We start from the raw sequence: 14,132 nt of genomic DNA, 5'->3' as shown, positions 1-14,132 counted from the left end.
TGGTCCCTGCAGAGCTCCAGAGTACAGGAAAGGAATACAGAGACAGGCTACAGAAAGGAATGGGTGGGGACTCAGGCTGAGGGTGTCAGATGGGAATAGGAGAGAGTTGGAGAATAGACAGACAGAGGAGAGGGGGATAGAGTGAGTGGGCGGTGTTTTGGGCAGGGAAAGACAGTGTAGAGTAGAGGAGCAGGTCGACACTCTATGAGAGGCAAGGACATGAGTAGTAGAGTAAACTCTAGACAGACAGGGCTGAGGAAAGGAGGGGCGGAGATTCGGGGTTTCAGACAGGATGGGAGTACTGCAGCGTGGCATAGGCAGCTGGTTTAGAGTAGTAGGGAACCAGCTGCCACTAATTAAACAGTTCACCAGGCTGGCAACCCTCACCCTCCATCATCCAGATCATGTGTCACACCCAGTGGCGTAACTAAGGGCGGGGTCGAGCGAGGCACATGGCCTGGGCGCTGTCTAACCCAGTGGCACGGGAGGGGGGGCACTGCCAGCTGCCATCCAGGTCAGTGCGGTCTGCGGCACTAAATAGTAAAACAAACACAACGCCATTGGTACCGGGTAGTACATTCACTGACAGTGAGTGTACTACCCGACGGTGGTGTGTTTGTTTTACTAGCCAATTAAGGGCAGAAAGATTCTTTTTGGCTGCTGCACCCAGGGTCAGCAATGGGCTGGAGCTCACTCATGAGTTCCACCTTCCGGCTAGCACAATAGGTGAAGGGAGATACGTCATCTCTACCATAGTGCTGAGTGGGAGGAGTGAACGGTGGCGGGTGCAGGAGCGGTGATTCAGTTAAGTATAGTTTTGTATGCAGCAATAAATTTTGGTGCCTACATTTTGTGCAAGTAGAGCACTAGCACAGAGTCACCTGGCACTCAACAATATATAAACACAAGAACAATATAGGTGATTGATATAAGTGCTTAAAGCCAAAATAGGGAAAGATACAATCATGAAATAATCCCACACAGAGGCCCTGATTCTGAGCCGGACGCTCTGACAGAGCGCTCGCTCTGAATCAGGGCATCTTTTTTTATTTTTATGAAGCGGCCTCCTGGCTGCTCGCATTACTGTGGGTTGCCATTACTGTGGGTTGCCACCCACAGCTAATGCGAGAGGCCAGGATGATGGTCGCGATGGTCAAGACCATCGCCACCATTGGGCTTGCGACAAGACCCTTGTGGTAGGGTCTTGTGGCCGCAAGCCCCAGAGAGCTTTCGGCCCAAACAGAGCCGAAAGCTCTCCCACTGACATCACTTGTGATGTCAGGGGGCCGGCCCCAAACGGTAGGTGTTCTCATGGGAACGCCTCCATCTGGGCAGCCACCCCCCCGGCCCGCCCACCAAAGGGGGCGTGCTATCACTCAACATCCACAGCACGCCCCCTTTGGTGCGAGACCCGGAGCGACGGATTGCCCATCGCTATCCGGGTCTCGCGCATGTGCACGACAGAGCCCACTGTCATAAATTCTTAATCTTTCATTAAGTTTTTATCCATCTGGTGCCTTTAGTCTATCAGTGGGTCTGATTGTGATTAATGTTTTCCCAAATAATCCTGTTAGGACGTCACACTCCCCGTGAGTGTATAGAATAGAAGAGAAGAATAATATAGTGCAAAACCCTTTATTTGATATATACAATGCAGGTGTGTGTTACAATGCACTCCTGCCAGATATGGTGTGAGATAAGCAGGGCCTCAATTTGAGCAGTGGTTATAAATAAACCCAGGCTATCCCACCATCAGGAATTACAGTCCTATTTCCTCATCAAATGGTAGTTCCAAAACTCTCCTCCACCAACATGTTTAAACCATCCTGAGGTTGAGGCCCTGCTTATCTTACACTATATCTGGTAGAAGTCAGGGTCGTAGCTAGGGTAGTGCGGCCGGTGCTATCGCACAGGGCAACACAGGTCAGGGGGCGGTATTTGGGCCTGTCAAATTTCTGTTTATTATCATTTTCACTTGTAGCTTCCTCTAATTTCATCCCCAGCATCTCATGGCCTCCCCTATCTCTTCCCTGGCCCTTCCCCATGAGTCCATTCCCCTTTTTTGGGTGCACTATGTCCCTTTGAAAAATGAGGGTGGCGCCAATGCTCTTTCTGGCACAAGGCACCAAAAAGTCTAGTTACGGCTCTGGTAGGAGTGCATTATAACACACACCCAGGGGTGCCGAGAGGGGGGGGAGAAGGTAGAGATTAACCGGGCCCGGGCTTCCTGAGAGGCCCATTGGGGGCCCAGGTCTGGCGCCACCCCCCCCTCCCTCACAGCAGCCCAGCTGCAGTGGGAGACTGCTTGTGGCTGTTGAGCAGTATCCTGTGCCTGTGGGGGGGAGCGATCGCACTGATCGCGCCCCCCTGGCTTTGAGTAGGGCTGAGGGGGCTCAGAGCGCCCCCCCTCCTCAGCACGCAGCGCTGTTTCACGGCGCTGCAAAGCTTTTTTTTCCCGGGAAGGAGGCGTGGCCATGCCTCCCACGATTAGGCCACGCCTCCTGTTACCTGGGCTCTTGGCGGGCCTGCACACACCTGCATTGTATATATCAAATATAAGGTTTTACATTATATTATTCGCCGTCTTCTACTCATACACTCACTGGGAGTGTGACTTCCTAACGGGAATATTTGGGAGAACATTAATCACAATCAGACCCACCGATAGACTAAAGGCATCGAAGTATAGTTTTGTGTTCTGTGCGTCTGTATAAGGGGCACTACTACTGGGGGCACTGCATAAGGGGCACTACTGGGGGCACTACATAAGGGGCACTACTGGTTGCACTGTATAAGTGGCACTACTGGGAGCACTGCATAAGGGGTATTATTACTGGAGGCATTAAGGTGCATATGGAATGGAAATGAATGTTCCCAGAATGATGACAAATGGTGGCGTGTGATGTTGACACGCCCCCATTTTTCAGTGACCACACCCTTTATAACATATGACCACTCACACTTTTTTGGCACGCACACAGTTGGGGGGACTCCATTTTTCATCTTGCCCTGGTCGCCAAGGACCCTAGTTACGCCACTGGTCACACCTATCCCCCCAGCTATGCCGCTGCTCAGTAGTGGTTATACTACCTAAGCAGCATGTGAGAGGGCTAGTGCTAATTCAGAAAAAACAGCTTAAAGAACATTTTTCACCTAAGCCTTGAGAACTCTATGGAGAGCACTACAAGTAGCAATGGTGCGTCCTTAAGATAATGGAAAACCTGTTACAAAGAGCACATGATTGGAAGCACTTATGATATTGTGATTATACTACTGTCACTCAGGCATAAACCAATATACATCTATTGTGGACACCAGTATTTTATTATTTTCTATAGTGTTGCAACCTGTCACAGCTTAGTGCTGGTAGTGGAAGAGAACCATGCTGTCTATCAAGTTGTAGAATTATAGCCTGTGACACTATGCTTTTCTTATGGCCATTTACAGACTCCTACACTGTCCTGCTATCTTATTTGCCACTTTTTTGGGGGACAACATGACTTCCGTACTCTCCCATGCACATAGAGGCTGATTCAAAGTTGTAAGCAAATCCAATGGTTTGCGCACAACTCCGATGTTTGGGAATCTGCGCATGCGCAGGACCTGTACAGTGCATGTGCAGTTATTCCTCTGCATGGCTTGCTTGCAGTCTGATTGACAGACTATGGCCATTTGGGGGCAGAGCGGGTGGCAATGTCAGGCAGCGCCCCAGAAAACAGGGGTATGTGAGCACTATTTTCTGCACTGTAATTGCAAAATTGCATTAAAAAAACAGCAGTATTATTAAGTTGGCAGAAGTTACTAGCACTAGAGAATTATGTATCTAGTTTAACGTTTTTCGATGACACTATTTTATGTGAAGGACTATGGCTCGATTCAGAGCCCCTCGCTAGATGCATATGCTCGCACTCAGTGTATGCAAATTCAGCTTAACGACGGCATGGCAGGCGATCGCACTGCATGCGATCGCTTTGTGTATGTAGACGCCCCCCAGCCTGTCTTAAGATGCCCACTTGCGCACGTCATCTCCAGGAAGTGTCTGCAACCATCAGTACATCAGGTACCATCGGAAGTGAATGCAGCGCTTGAGGTTGATTAATCCCTACCGCAAGCAATGCGAGCATTTCAGTGTGAAATACAGCCAGGTGATGCATACTATGATGCTGCCTGTTAATTATGCACATCTCTGAAACGGCGTTAAGACGCTCAGGCACGCCTGCATTTGCACCTCCATTCCCCCGTTTATAGTGGCCTGCCCCTGTTACCACCCACAAATGGCTTCTCCTGTCACTCACTATGCTGGGCTGTCTATGCGCAGCGAGCGAGCGCTTCCCGATCTCTCGTACTGGTTCGTGCATGCGCACTGCGATGCATACGCATGCGCAGACTGCAAAACGATCGGCCAGCTATGAGCAAACGCTTCTTATTGACCGGGTCTGAATCAGGTCCTATATACGGATTTATAAGGTCACTAATTAAATTTCTTTTCTTGTAAATTACATAATTTCAAACCAATATTTCAAAAGAAAAGGACAGGCAAGAACACAGTCAGTGCAGGATTTCAGTTCCCTAAAGGAACATTTTGGTATTACCCTTGTGGCATTGGGATACCATTGCATTGTAGAAACACCAAAAGTAACACATAAATCTAACCTTTTCTAGCTAATTGAAAAACAATAAAAAAATGAGTTTACCAAATTTTGGGTCAATGTTTCTGATGGTCTAGATAGCACATTCCTGGTTCTCTTTTACCATTATATATGCATGCTGGCACAAGGGCAAAATATTGGCTAATTGTAAGGTAATGGTTACAGTAGACAGAGGATTTAGCTGTGATTTCCTTATGACATAAATAAAGTGCAATAAGTGATAAAGAAACAATCAAAATTATTCCTCTTATTAACTAGCATATTGGTAAATGAACAAGATAAATGTGATTGGCCTATTAGCCCATGTACAAATGGCTGTATCTGATCTGATTCAGAAATCCACATTTTTTGTAAGTGATTCTTTAGCCCAGAGGTTCCCAAACTCGGTCCTCAAGGTACACTAACAGTCCAGGTTTTAAGGATATCCATGCTTGACCACCTGTGCTCAACCATGGAGATCTCTAAAACCTGAACTGTTGTGGTGCCTTGAGTACTGTGTTTAGGAAGCTCTGCTTTAGCCTGTTCCCATTGGTAGGGTTGGCCCATGCATAGCTAGCTAATCGCTATAATACACAAAATAAGTGACAAATTTTGCAGCATTGTTTTACCAACTGAAGAGTTCAGAGGTCTTCCTTGTGTGAGAGCCAAACAGTGTTTCCCAATTACTTTAATGTGTCACTTCTTTAGTTTTTTTTTAGGAAGAATCTATTTTCTAACTAGTAAAATGCAGAATTCTATGATGCCAGTTTGGCACAGCCGTATGGTAGGATAAACCCTCTATTCCATCAAAACAACCTGCTTTAGAGCATCATAGCTTTGGAGCTGCAGTGTCAAGGCCAGACTGCTATTACAGTAATACAGTCATATTTAGTAGGAGTTATTCTTCAAATGTCTGTACTACTACAGTATAGCTAAATAGAAAATATAAATATATCTTAAAACACTGAAAAACCTGTGGTGACATAAATGTTGATTAGTTTTCAATGCTTACATGTAGTAAATACACCAGCAAACACCCAACACTGTCCATATTTCACTGGTAATTTAGAGCTGAAGTATTCTAGTAGGATTTCCACACTTCCAGTCCAGGCAGATGGAGATACTCCAAAAGAATAATCCTTACCCCAACTTCCGACAATCACACCATTATCATCTTTGGAGTTTATCTATAAAGAGCAGAAAATAATGTCATTTTTCTATCCTAATTACTGGTATCCTGCATATACATACTGACAGGACTTATGCCCCAAAACTGTCACAACTGGAAATGTCCTTTTTATGTCTATGTCTGTGTGTATATGTCTATGTTTTTATTTATATATAATCAGTTAATTTGGAGTTGTGCACCTGTATTTCTTCTTTGTGTATATGTCTGTGAACTCGCAATTATTACACATCTAAACCAGTGGTTCCCAAACTGTGTGCTGTGGCACCCTGGGGTGCCTCAGGACTCTTGCAGGTGTGCCTCAGCCTGGTGGTCCAGCACCAAATCAAATTCTTTATGGTCAATGTAATGTAAATATGTGGACAAACAGAAGCACAAACCTGTCTACCACCCCATAACTGATCCTGAGGATGACAGGTCAGCACAATTTAGTTAATATTTTTGTTTCTGAATTTCTCAATAACAAAGTTTTGGCTTAGGGCTGCCTTGAAAACAATGCTGATACTCTAGGGCGACGGGATTCAAAAAAGTTTGGGAACCACTGATCTAAACAAAATATACAATACACAGTCTGAGAAGAATGTTTATCTGTTACCAGGCTGCTATTAGATTGCCTGTCAGCTCCACAGTTATACAGTAATATAATAGTCATACTGTAATATAATAGCAGGATTTTAGGAGACCTCACCCCTTACATATTTAATTTATTAATACAGTTTAGAATTTAGTGAGCATTTTATCTGTTAAATAAAATAGGTACGACTCATCTATTTTACCAACAAGATGCACTAAGTTACAGTTTTCTGTAATTGGGAGTTCACATAAGGGAAGAGGAAAGTGTAGTATGTACTATTTAGTAGGTATATGTAGTTTACTTTTTAGTTGGTAAAAGTGACCTTTATTATACACACTACCTGACATGGTATGGAAAACTCAAAAAGCACAGGATACCTACCGTGTACATGTCATAGATAACTGTAAATGATTCAGTTAGCATTGTAGTCAACTATACACCTCTTCTCTTATTCTATGAGACTCATAGTTCTGCCCAATTAGTTTAATATTTTTTATGCTATCTACTACCATTACATTCTACCATTTTACATGCTTTTGAAACAATGTTAATATGTTACCTTCAATTAGGTCTCAAGTCAAGTTCACTGGCATCCCTAGAGCTCCTCTGTGTCTTTGATGCCAAGGGCAATTATACTTTGTTATTGTTCAGTCAATGGCTATAAATGCCTTATTGCTGAACGTGAGATATTGACCTGCCAGTTTCCATCACACCGGATTAAAAACATAATAACATGGTTCTTCTCATAAGGAAAGGATTTCTTTAGAACTCATAATTTTCTACATGCTATGCAGTTTTCTCTTTCACAATATATAAGGAAACTACAGGAGAAAATGACAAGCTATTTTTCTTTACTACAAAAAGATAATATAATGTACCATAGATTTGCCCCATTAAGGAATGTATTTTGGGGGCTGGGACAGCTGGTCTGATAAGCAGATGTCCCAGTTAATGCTAAGATCTATTCTTTACACTGTCCCGTTCTGTCCAGGCAGTGTTCCTGAGAAAAATTGGAGAGAGCTGAGTGGATCCTGCTTCACCCTCCAATATAGGTTTCTATATGAAAAAAATTATGGCATTGGCTATCAGAAATAATCTAAGCTTATTAGAGCTAGTGACATCGGGCCTGACTGCAGTTCCCATAATCAATAATGGGGACTGATTCTGCTGTGTTAGTTTGCCTAAGACAGGAGATATCTCTGATATCTCCTGTGTTTAGCACGTCTTAAATAGGTTGCAATTTCCTCATGATTTTCAGGGGAAATTTGGTTAATAATAGGCCGTGGTCATTTCCTGCTGTGAGTTGTCATTTGTCTGTTCTTGCATGATACACCTTTTAGGGCTCTATTTACTACAATCCGCATTTGTAATGCAGATTATAGTGTGATATTACCAGGCAATAGCACAGGGATTTACTACAAATCCCTTGCAGAGACAGAGCTTGCAATAAAGCTCTGTCCCTGCAAATCCCCTCCGGAGCCTTATCACGGTATTTTTACAAAAAATACTGTGACAAGTGCCCCGAGCATGTGCCGGCCGCCGCTGTAACCCCCCCTGTCGCCAAGCTCCGACCCCATCGCTAAGACCCGCCCCCACAATCGCAGACCCCCGCAATCCCCCCTCCCCCCCTACGACTCCCCCCTCCCTTAATTACACTTACCTGCAGTTATCGGGCCTCCGGTGATGTCCTCTATCGCTCTGGTCAGGTGACATCCCATTCTGCACTGGGACCCTGTCAGGTGACGACTGGGCCCCAGTGCACCATGGGAGACCAGCTGACTGGAGGGAGGACATCACCGGAGTCCCGAACTCAAGTCCCTGGACTCAGGTAAGTTTGTTTTTTTACTTTTTTTTACAATGAATCAGCGTGTGGACCACACAGCTGATCACTGGGGCTGGCTCTGCTCTGCCCGTTACAGTGGAGCAGGAGTCCGGTAACCGGGTGAGACCCTGGATAACGCTACCTTCAGGTGGCATTATTATCACAGGGCTTCCCCCGGTATTTTTTCACATTTTATATTCAGTAACTTTGGTCAGATCACATTTCCCATTACAATTATGGGAAATGCGATCTGCTTACTAAAAATAAGTGATAATTAGGGGTTGGAGTAGAATTTTGCGAATTCTACTCCAAATGCCCTTTAGTAACTGTAGGTGATACTAAAATAATGTGAAAAGGGTGTGAAAACACCCCTTTTCACATTATTTTAGTAAAAATAATGGCCCTCATTCAGAGCCGTTCGTTAACAGCAGTACGCTCGTTGCATTCCGATGTTGAGTAACCGCGCATGCGTCGGTGTTACACTGCGCATGTGCGTACGGCAGATTGCGAGTTTTTTTTGTCTCGTTCGTCAAATAGCGTACAGGAAGTGACATGTCAAATGTGATTGACAGAACAGGGCATTTTGGGGTGTTGCCGGGGGAGGAGATGGAAAAACGCAGGCGTGGCGAGGCGTTTTTTGGGCGTACATACATTACCAAATGCGAACGTCAAATGTGTTCGTACCAACTCATACGTCAATGGATGATCCTCTTTCCCTTCAAAATGCTTGCACAGCTTAGGGGCTGGATAACTCGACCACAGTGGCGATGGCCTTCTCCTCCGTCCCGGCACTCCACGATGTTGCCTCGATTAATCACGGCTTGTCAGAAACTCAATTAGTGTTGGATTGAAAACCGGCTTGGTATGTGTTTGGAAAGCAGTTTTTTTGGATAGCACAAAACCGAACGCAGGTGGAAATCATAGCTGCTATTGTCTGGATTACACAATCAATTAGCGTACATTTGTGGGGGTGTATTTTGGCCGCAATGTGTTCTTTTTGGACTATTGTAACAATAATGTCATCATGTTTAGGTTTTGTGCCTCATTTTGTGTTTGCAAGGTGATTTTTCCTCCTTAGGTAATGTTTTAAACCTTCCTTAACGAGCCCTTTTTTTTCAATGTGTAATTTTTTAGGTTGAACGTTGTTGGCTTGTGGACCCGGATTAAATGTAACCCATTTTTACAATAATGTCAGAATACAAAGTCGTACATTTGTGGCAAATTTATTGGTATCCCACAAAAAATAAATACACATATTTTACTCAAACATTTTTGGCAGTGTTCATTCCACAATATTTATTAATTGTGCAAACAATAATTTTTGGGTAAACGTAAATGCAAAAATTAAAAACAATTCACAAGAAAGGAGAGGGAAGTTTTGGCCAGAAAGGAATATGAGGCAAGCACAGAAGGAGTGTGGGAAAAGTAGCCAATGGTGTCACCGTTTTTTCGGCCGTTTGGCTGGGGGAGGGAGGGTGCCAGACCGGGTCCGGGATGTCATCGGGCTGGCCTGTCCAGAGGCAGATGTTGTGGCCTCTGGACTAGGCACAGGGCTAGGCACATTTGGAGGATTGGCTGATGTTGTGCCAGAGGTGGAGGATCCTGATGTTCCGGCAGGAAGGGAGGTCGGCTCCACCATGTGCTGGCGAACGAGCTGCTCCAGGGCAGTGGTGATGCGGATGTTGGCCCTGGTATTTTCCGCCAGGGCCTGACCAATGGTCACGTTGGCCGCAGCATTTTGCTCCAGGGCCTCAGCCACCCGTACCAGACTGGCGTCCATCCTCTGCAGAATCTCCGTATGGAAATCCGATTTAAAATTGAGTTCTGTGAGGAGGGACACTGCCTGCGAGGGGGATTGCCCAGAACTGGCTTCTGCAGGGTCCTCAGCCGGATGTACTGGTTCCTCCCCTGCAGAGCCAGCAGAAATTCTGCGGCCAAGGCTCCCCTCTGGAGCAGACTCATCCGCCTGTGTCTCTGTTGGAAAAATGAGAAAAGAGTCACATTAGAATCTACATATTGGCACAATAACATTTCAGAGTTGGTGACATCACAACATTTACCTGGGACAACATGAGGAGCCGCAAAGTCTGGCATGTCCGTATCCATGTTGGACACGCCAAACACCTCCACAGCCTGCACACACCCCTGTGCCAGCTCTTCTAAATCAGTCAACTCCAATGACACAGGGGTGGGACCTCCACCTGTCCCCCTTGCATGCCTAGCCCTGTCCGCCATTTTTTGTTTCAGGCGATATTTGAAGTCTTGCCATCTGTGGGTGAAAAAGGAACCATTACTTTTTATTTGATTTTGTTTTTGGTTTTAGGGTGGTCAAGTGTTTACTTACCGCCGTTTGACATCCCGGGCTAGACGGACATAATCACCCACCCTATTGACATCCACGGCTACCTCTTCCCACATTCTCCACTTCTGGCTTGCACTCATATTCCTGTCTGCCTGTGTCAGGATGTCCACACACTTCTGAATCAAAACCTCCATCTCCTTTCTTGTGAATTGTGGCTGCCTTTTCTTTTTGGCAGCTTTGCCCGGAATACTGGGCCCAGCAGCCTCTTCCATGTCATCCTCCTCACCTATTTGTGTAAATTTGCAGAATTCCCAACTTCACAACTTGCACAATATTGTGTTTCTAATTAATCATTGAGTCAAAATGCATGAAATACTTACCGCCTGACTGTTGTCCATTGTTTCCCTGGTCTGTAGCCATATCTGAGCTCCAAACAAGAAATACACCAGAATTGTGTTTTTGTCTCGTGACGTATTTATACATGCGTCCTTATTTTGCGGCCGCATCATTGATTGTGCGTTACTATGATCCCTCCTTAATTTGTGCGGGAAACGAAACACTATTTATGGCTTGGGGCATCTCGATTCGAGGTGGCGTTTTTGGAATGTTGGAGGTTACGTTGGTTGGAGTTGATTGTTGGCTGGTGTAGGAGTAAGCGTTTTTTGAAGTATTTTTTTGGATTTATTCTTTTTTTGATTTCCGTTCGTTTTTTTTCCCTTTTAATTTTTTGGGTCGTTTCCAGTTTTGGTAAGTTTGTGGAAGTCTAACTTTGGGTCAATTTGTCTCTCATTCTGGTGACGATTTTTCTAATAAGTTTTTCCCGTCATTTCATCTCTCTTAGGTTTTATTTTGGCTCTGCCCCAAAGACATTTTGTTCCGGATTCTTATATATTATCTCTTGGTAATTTCATTTGTTAAACTGTTTTGGAAATGTTCTTGTTTGTCTTTACGCAACTTTGGTTGGCCTTACACATGTAACGTTTGTTTTTGCCAATTCGAAGTCTGTGTTTTTTGTTTTTTTATTTACGCGGTGTTGTTGTAACTTGTATTTGCGAACTAATTAGCGCATTTTTACTACTTACTATTGTGACTTTTATTTGCGAACTAATTAGCGCATTTTTACTACTTACTATTGTGACTTGTATTTGCGAACTAATTAGTGCATTTTTACTACTTACTATTTTGACTTTTATTTGCGAACTAATTAGCGCATTTTTACTACTTACTATTGTGACTTGTATTTGCGAACTAATTAGCGCATTTTTACTACTTACTATTGTGACTTGTATTTGCGAACTAATTAGCGCATTTTTACTACTTACTATTGTGACTTTTATTTGCAAACTAATTAGCGCATTTTTACTACTTACTATTGTGACTTGTAGTTGCGAACTAATTAGCGCATTTTTACTACTTACTATTGTGACTTGTATTTGCGAACTAATTAGCGCATTTTTACTACTTACTATTGTGACTTTTATTTGCGAACTAATTAGCGCTTTGTGAAATGTTTATTCATCCCTTAAAATTGTTTGTTTTTTCGGTAGCATTTGTTGCTTACATTTGGCCTCAATTTGACGTAGTGTGCGCAACGTCATTTTGCTCTTTGGTCAAATGTGTGTGTGTCCCCTTTTCTGTTTTTTCTTGCTTAAATTTTTGAAAATGACATGTCCAGCATAAAATGATGTATATTTATGTTGTGATTTTTTCCAGTTTCAACATATCATGACAATACCCCAGCATGTAAGCATCAATGGATGGTATTTTCAAGCTAAGTCAAATTGTTTTTTTTTGGGTGGGGTAAAAAGCCTGACATTCCAATGTTGCCATTTCAGGTTGATATGGGTCGGATTGTTCTGGCCCTGCTCCCGGAAGCCGACCAACCTCAATCTCGTCCCAGGCATAGGCATCGTAGGCGTGCAAGGCCCCAGATATTTCTAACACATGTCACCCTTTTTGGAATGCCCGATGATGAGGTTTTAAGATGCTACCGTCTTCCTCCAAAAATCATCATAGACACTCTCTCATTAATAGAGAGTGATCTTGAGCGGCAAATTGACAGTCCTACAGCAATACCACCACTTACGCAATTTATGGCGGTGTTACATTTCTGTGCCTCAGGATCGTTCCAAACAATGGTGGGAATAGTGGCGGGCATCTCCCAATCCTCCTTTTCCCAGATCCTGAGGGCAGTGATGGAGGCACTTTTCAAGCACCTCCATCATTTTATTCAAATGCCTTTGGATATGGGTGCCCTTAGTGTGGCCAAGGCCAATTTTTACCAAATAGCTGGCTTCCCACACATCATAGGGGTTGTGGATGGTACTCACATACCACTTCAGCCTCCAGCACGGCTGGAGGCAATATTTAGAAACCGGAAACACTATCACTCCCTCAATGTAATGGTGGTATGTGATGCCTCCCTCCAGATCCTGTCCCTGAATGCAAAATTACCAGGAAGTGCACACGACTCCTTCGTCATCCGGCAATCAGGGATATGGCACAAATTAACCAACCTACAAGCTGGTGATGCGTGGCTTCTGGGTAAGTGGAGACCTTTAGTACATAACAATGTTAAGCTTCATACAGAGTGAGCCTGATGTTGACTATTCTTTTTCACAGGAGACAGTGGCTACCCTTGCACGCCCTGGCTGCTCATTCCTTATTTGGCTCCCACACCAGGGCCACAAAGTGAGTATAATTCCACACTTACAGCCACCAGGCAAGTGGTGGAGCACTGTATCAGCCTTTTAAAAGGCCGATTCAGATGCCTCTACCGCTCTGGTGGCGAGCTCATGTATTTGCCGGATATGGTTTCGAAAATTGTGGTCCTGTGTGGGATATTTCACAACATCGCCATAAGGAGTGGTGTCCCAATGCTGCCAGAGAATGCCTTACCTGAGGATGGCCCCCCCGAGGTTGGTGGGAGGTCAGTATGTGGGGGACCATACGCGATGATGTGGTGGCCGGATTTTTTAGGTAATTATTGACAAAACAACAGTGTTGATACCTACTGTGGTTGGGTTTGTTTGAGAACATCTAATTTTTTTTTAATTATTTTCTCCATCTTCTGTTTTTTAACATAATCTTTGGCACTCCAACAATGACTACTTCCTGCTACCCTTACAAAACCTGTATGTGGACATTTTGGGGATATATTCTGGAACCCATATTGCAACACCATATTTGTGGAATCATGTTGGCATGGTCCTTCGTCAACCAGTTCTTGATTTTTTGATTTTTGATTTGGTTTTTTTGGTATGTGTTGTATTTGAGATTATCACTGTGTGTTTTGTTTGTGAGTGACCACTTTGATTTTTCAGTTATGTTGTGAATAAATGTTTTGAGAGTGAAATGTTGTACCTTTTTTTGAACGTTACCAGCAAGTGTAACCAGGTTCACACACGTTACATTTGACTAAGGGGTAATCCAGTACTGACGCCAGTTGAGCTAAAATTTAATTTTTTTTCAGGGTCCAAACCAACACCAAAAGGAAGCCTGTACAATCATTTTGCTTCATAAGATTGGCCTAAGCAGCTTGTACACCAACTAGGAACCTGTAAAATGTAGAAATATCTAATTGTGACTACACCAAAAAAGGGAAATGAGATTGTTACTGT

The 14,132-nt window shown here is 44.0% G+C and overlaps 1 protein-coding gene across 1 annotated transcript in view; it reads right to left on the bottom strand.

Moving 5' to 3' along the window:
* The window catches only part of F13A1 (coagulation factor XIII A chain), a 205,196-nt gene that overhangs the window by 118,819 nt on the left and 72,245 nt on the right, over positions 1–14,132 (bottom strand). The window contains exon 7 of the mRNA XM_088471783.1: positions 5,641–5,815. Within this exon, the coding sequence (XP_088327909.1) occupies positions 5,641–5,815 (175 nt within the window). The remainder of the gene's footprint in view (positions 1–5,640; positions 5,816–14,132) is intronic.

Source organism: Taudactylus pleione, unplaced genomic scaffold (assembly GCF_031769625.1).
Source record: "Taudactylus pleione unplaced genomic scaffold, aTauple2 ptg000116l, whole genome shotgun sequence".
In the NCBI taxonomy this organism is placed as follows: domain Eukaryota; kingdom Metazoa; phylum Chordata; class Amphibia; order Anura; family Myobatrachidae; genus Taudactylus; species Taudactylus pleione.
Note: the sequence above shows the minus strand (reverse complement) of the source record. Positions and strands in the feature narration are given on the sequence as shown.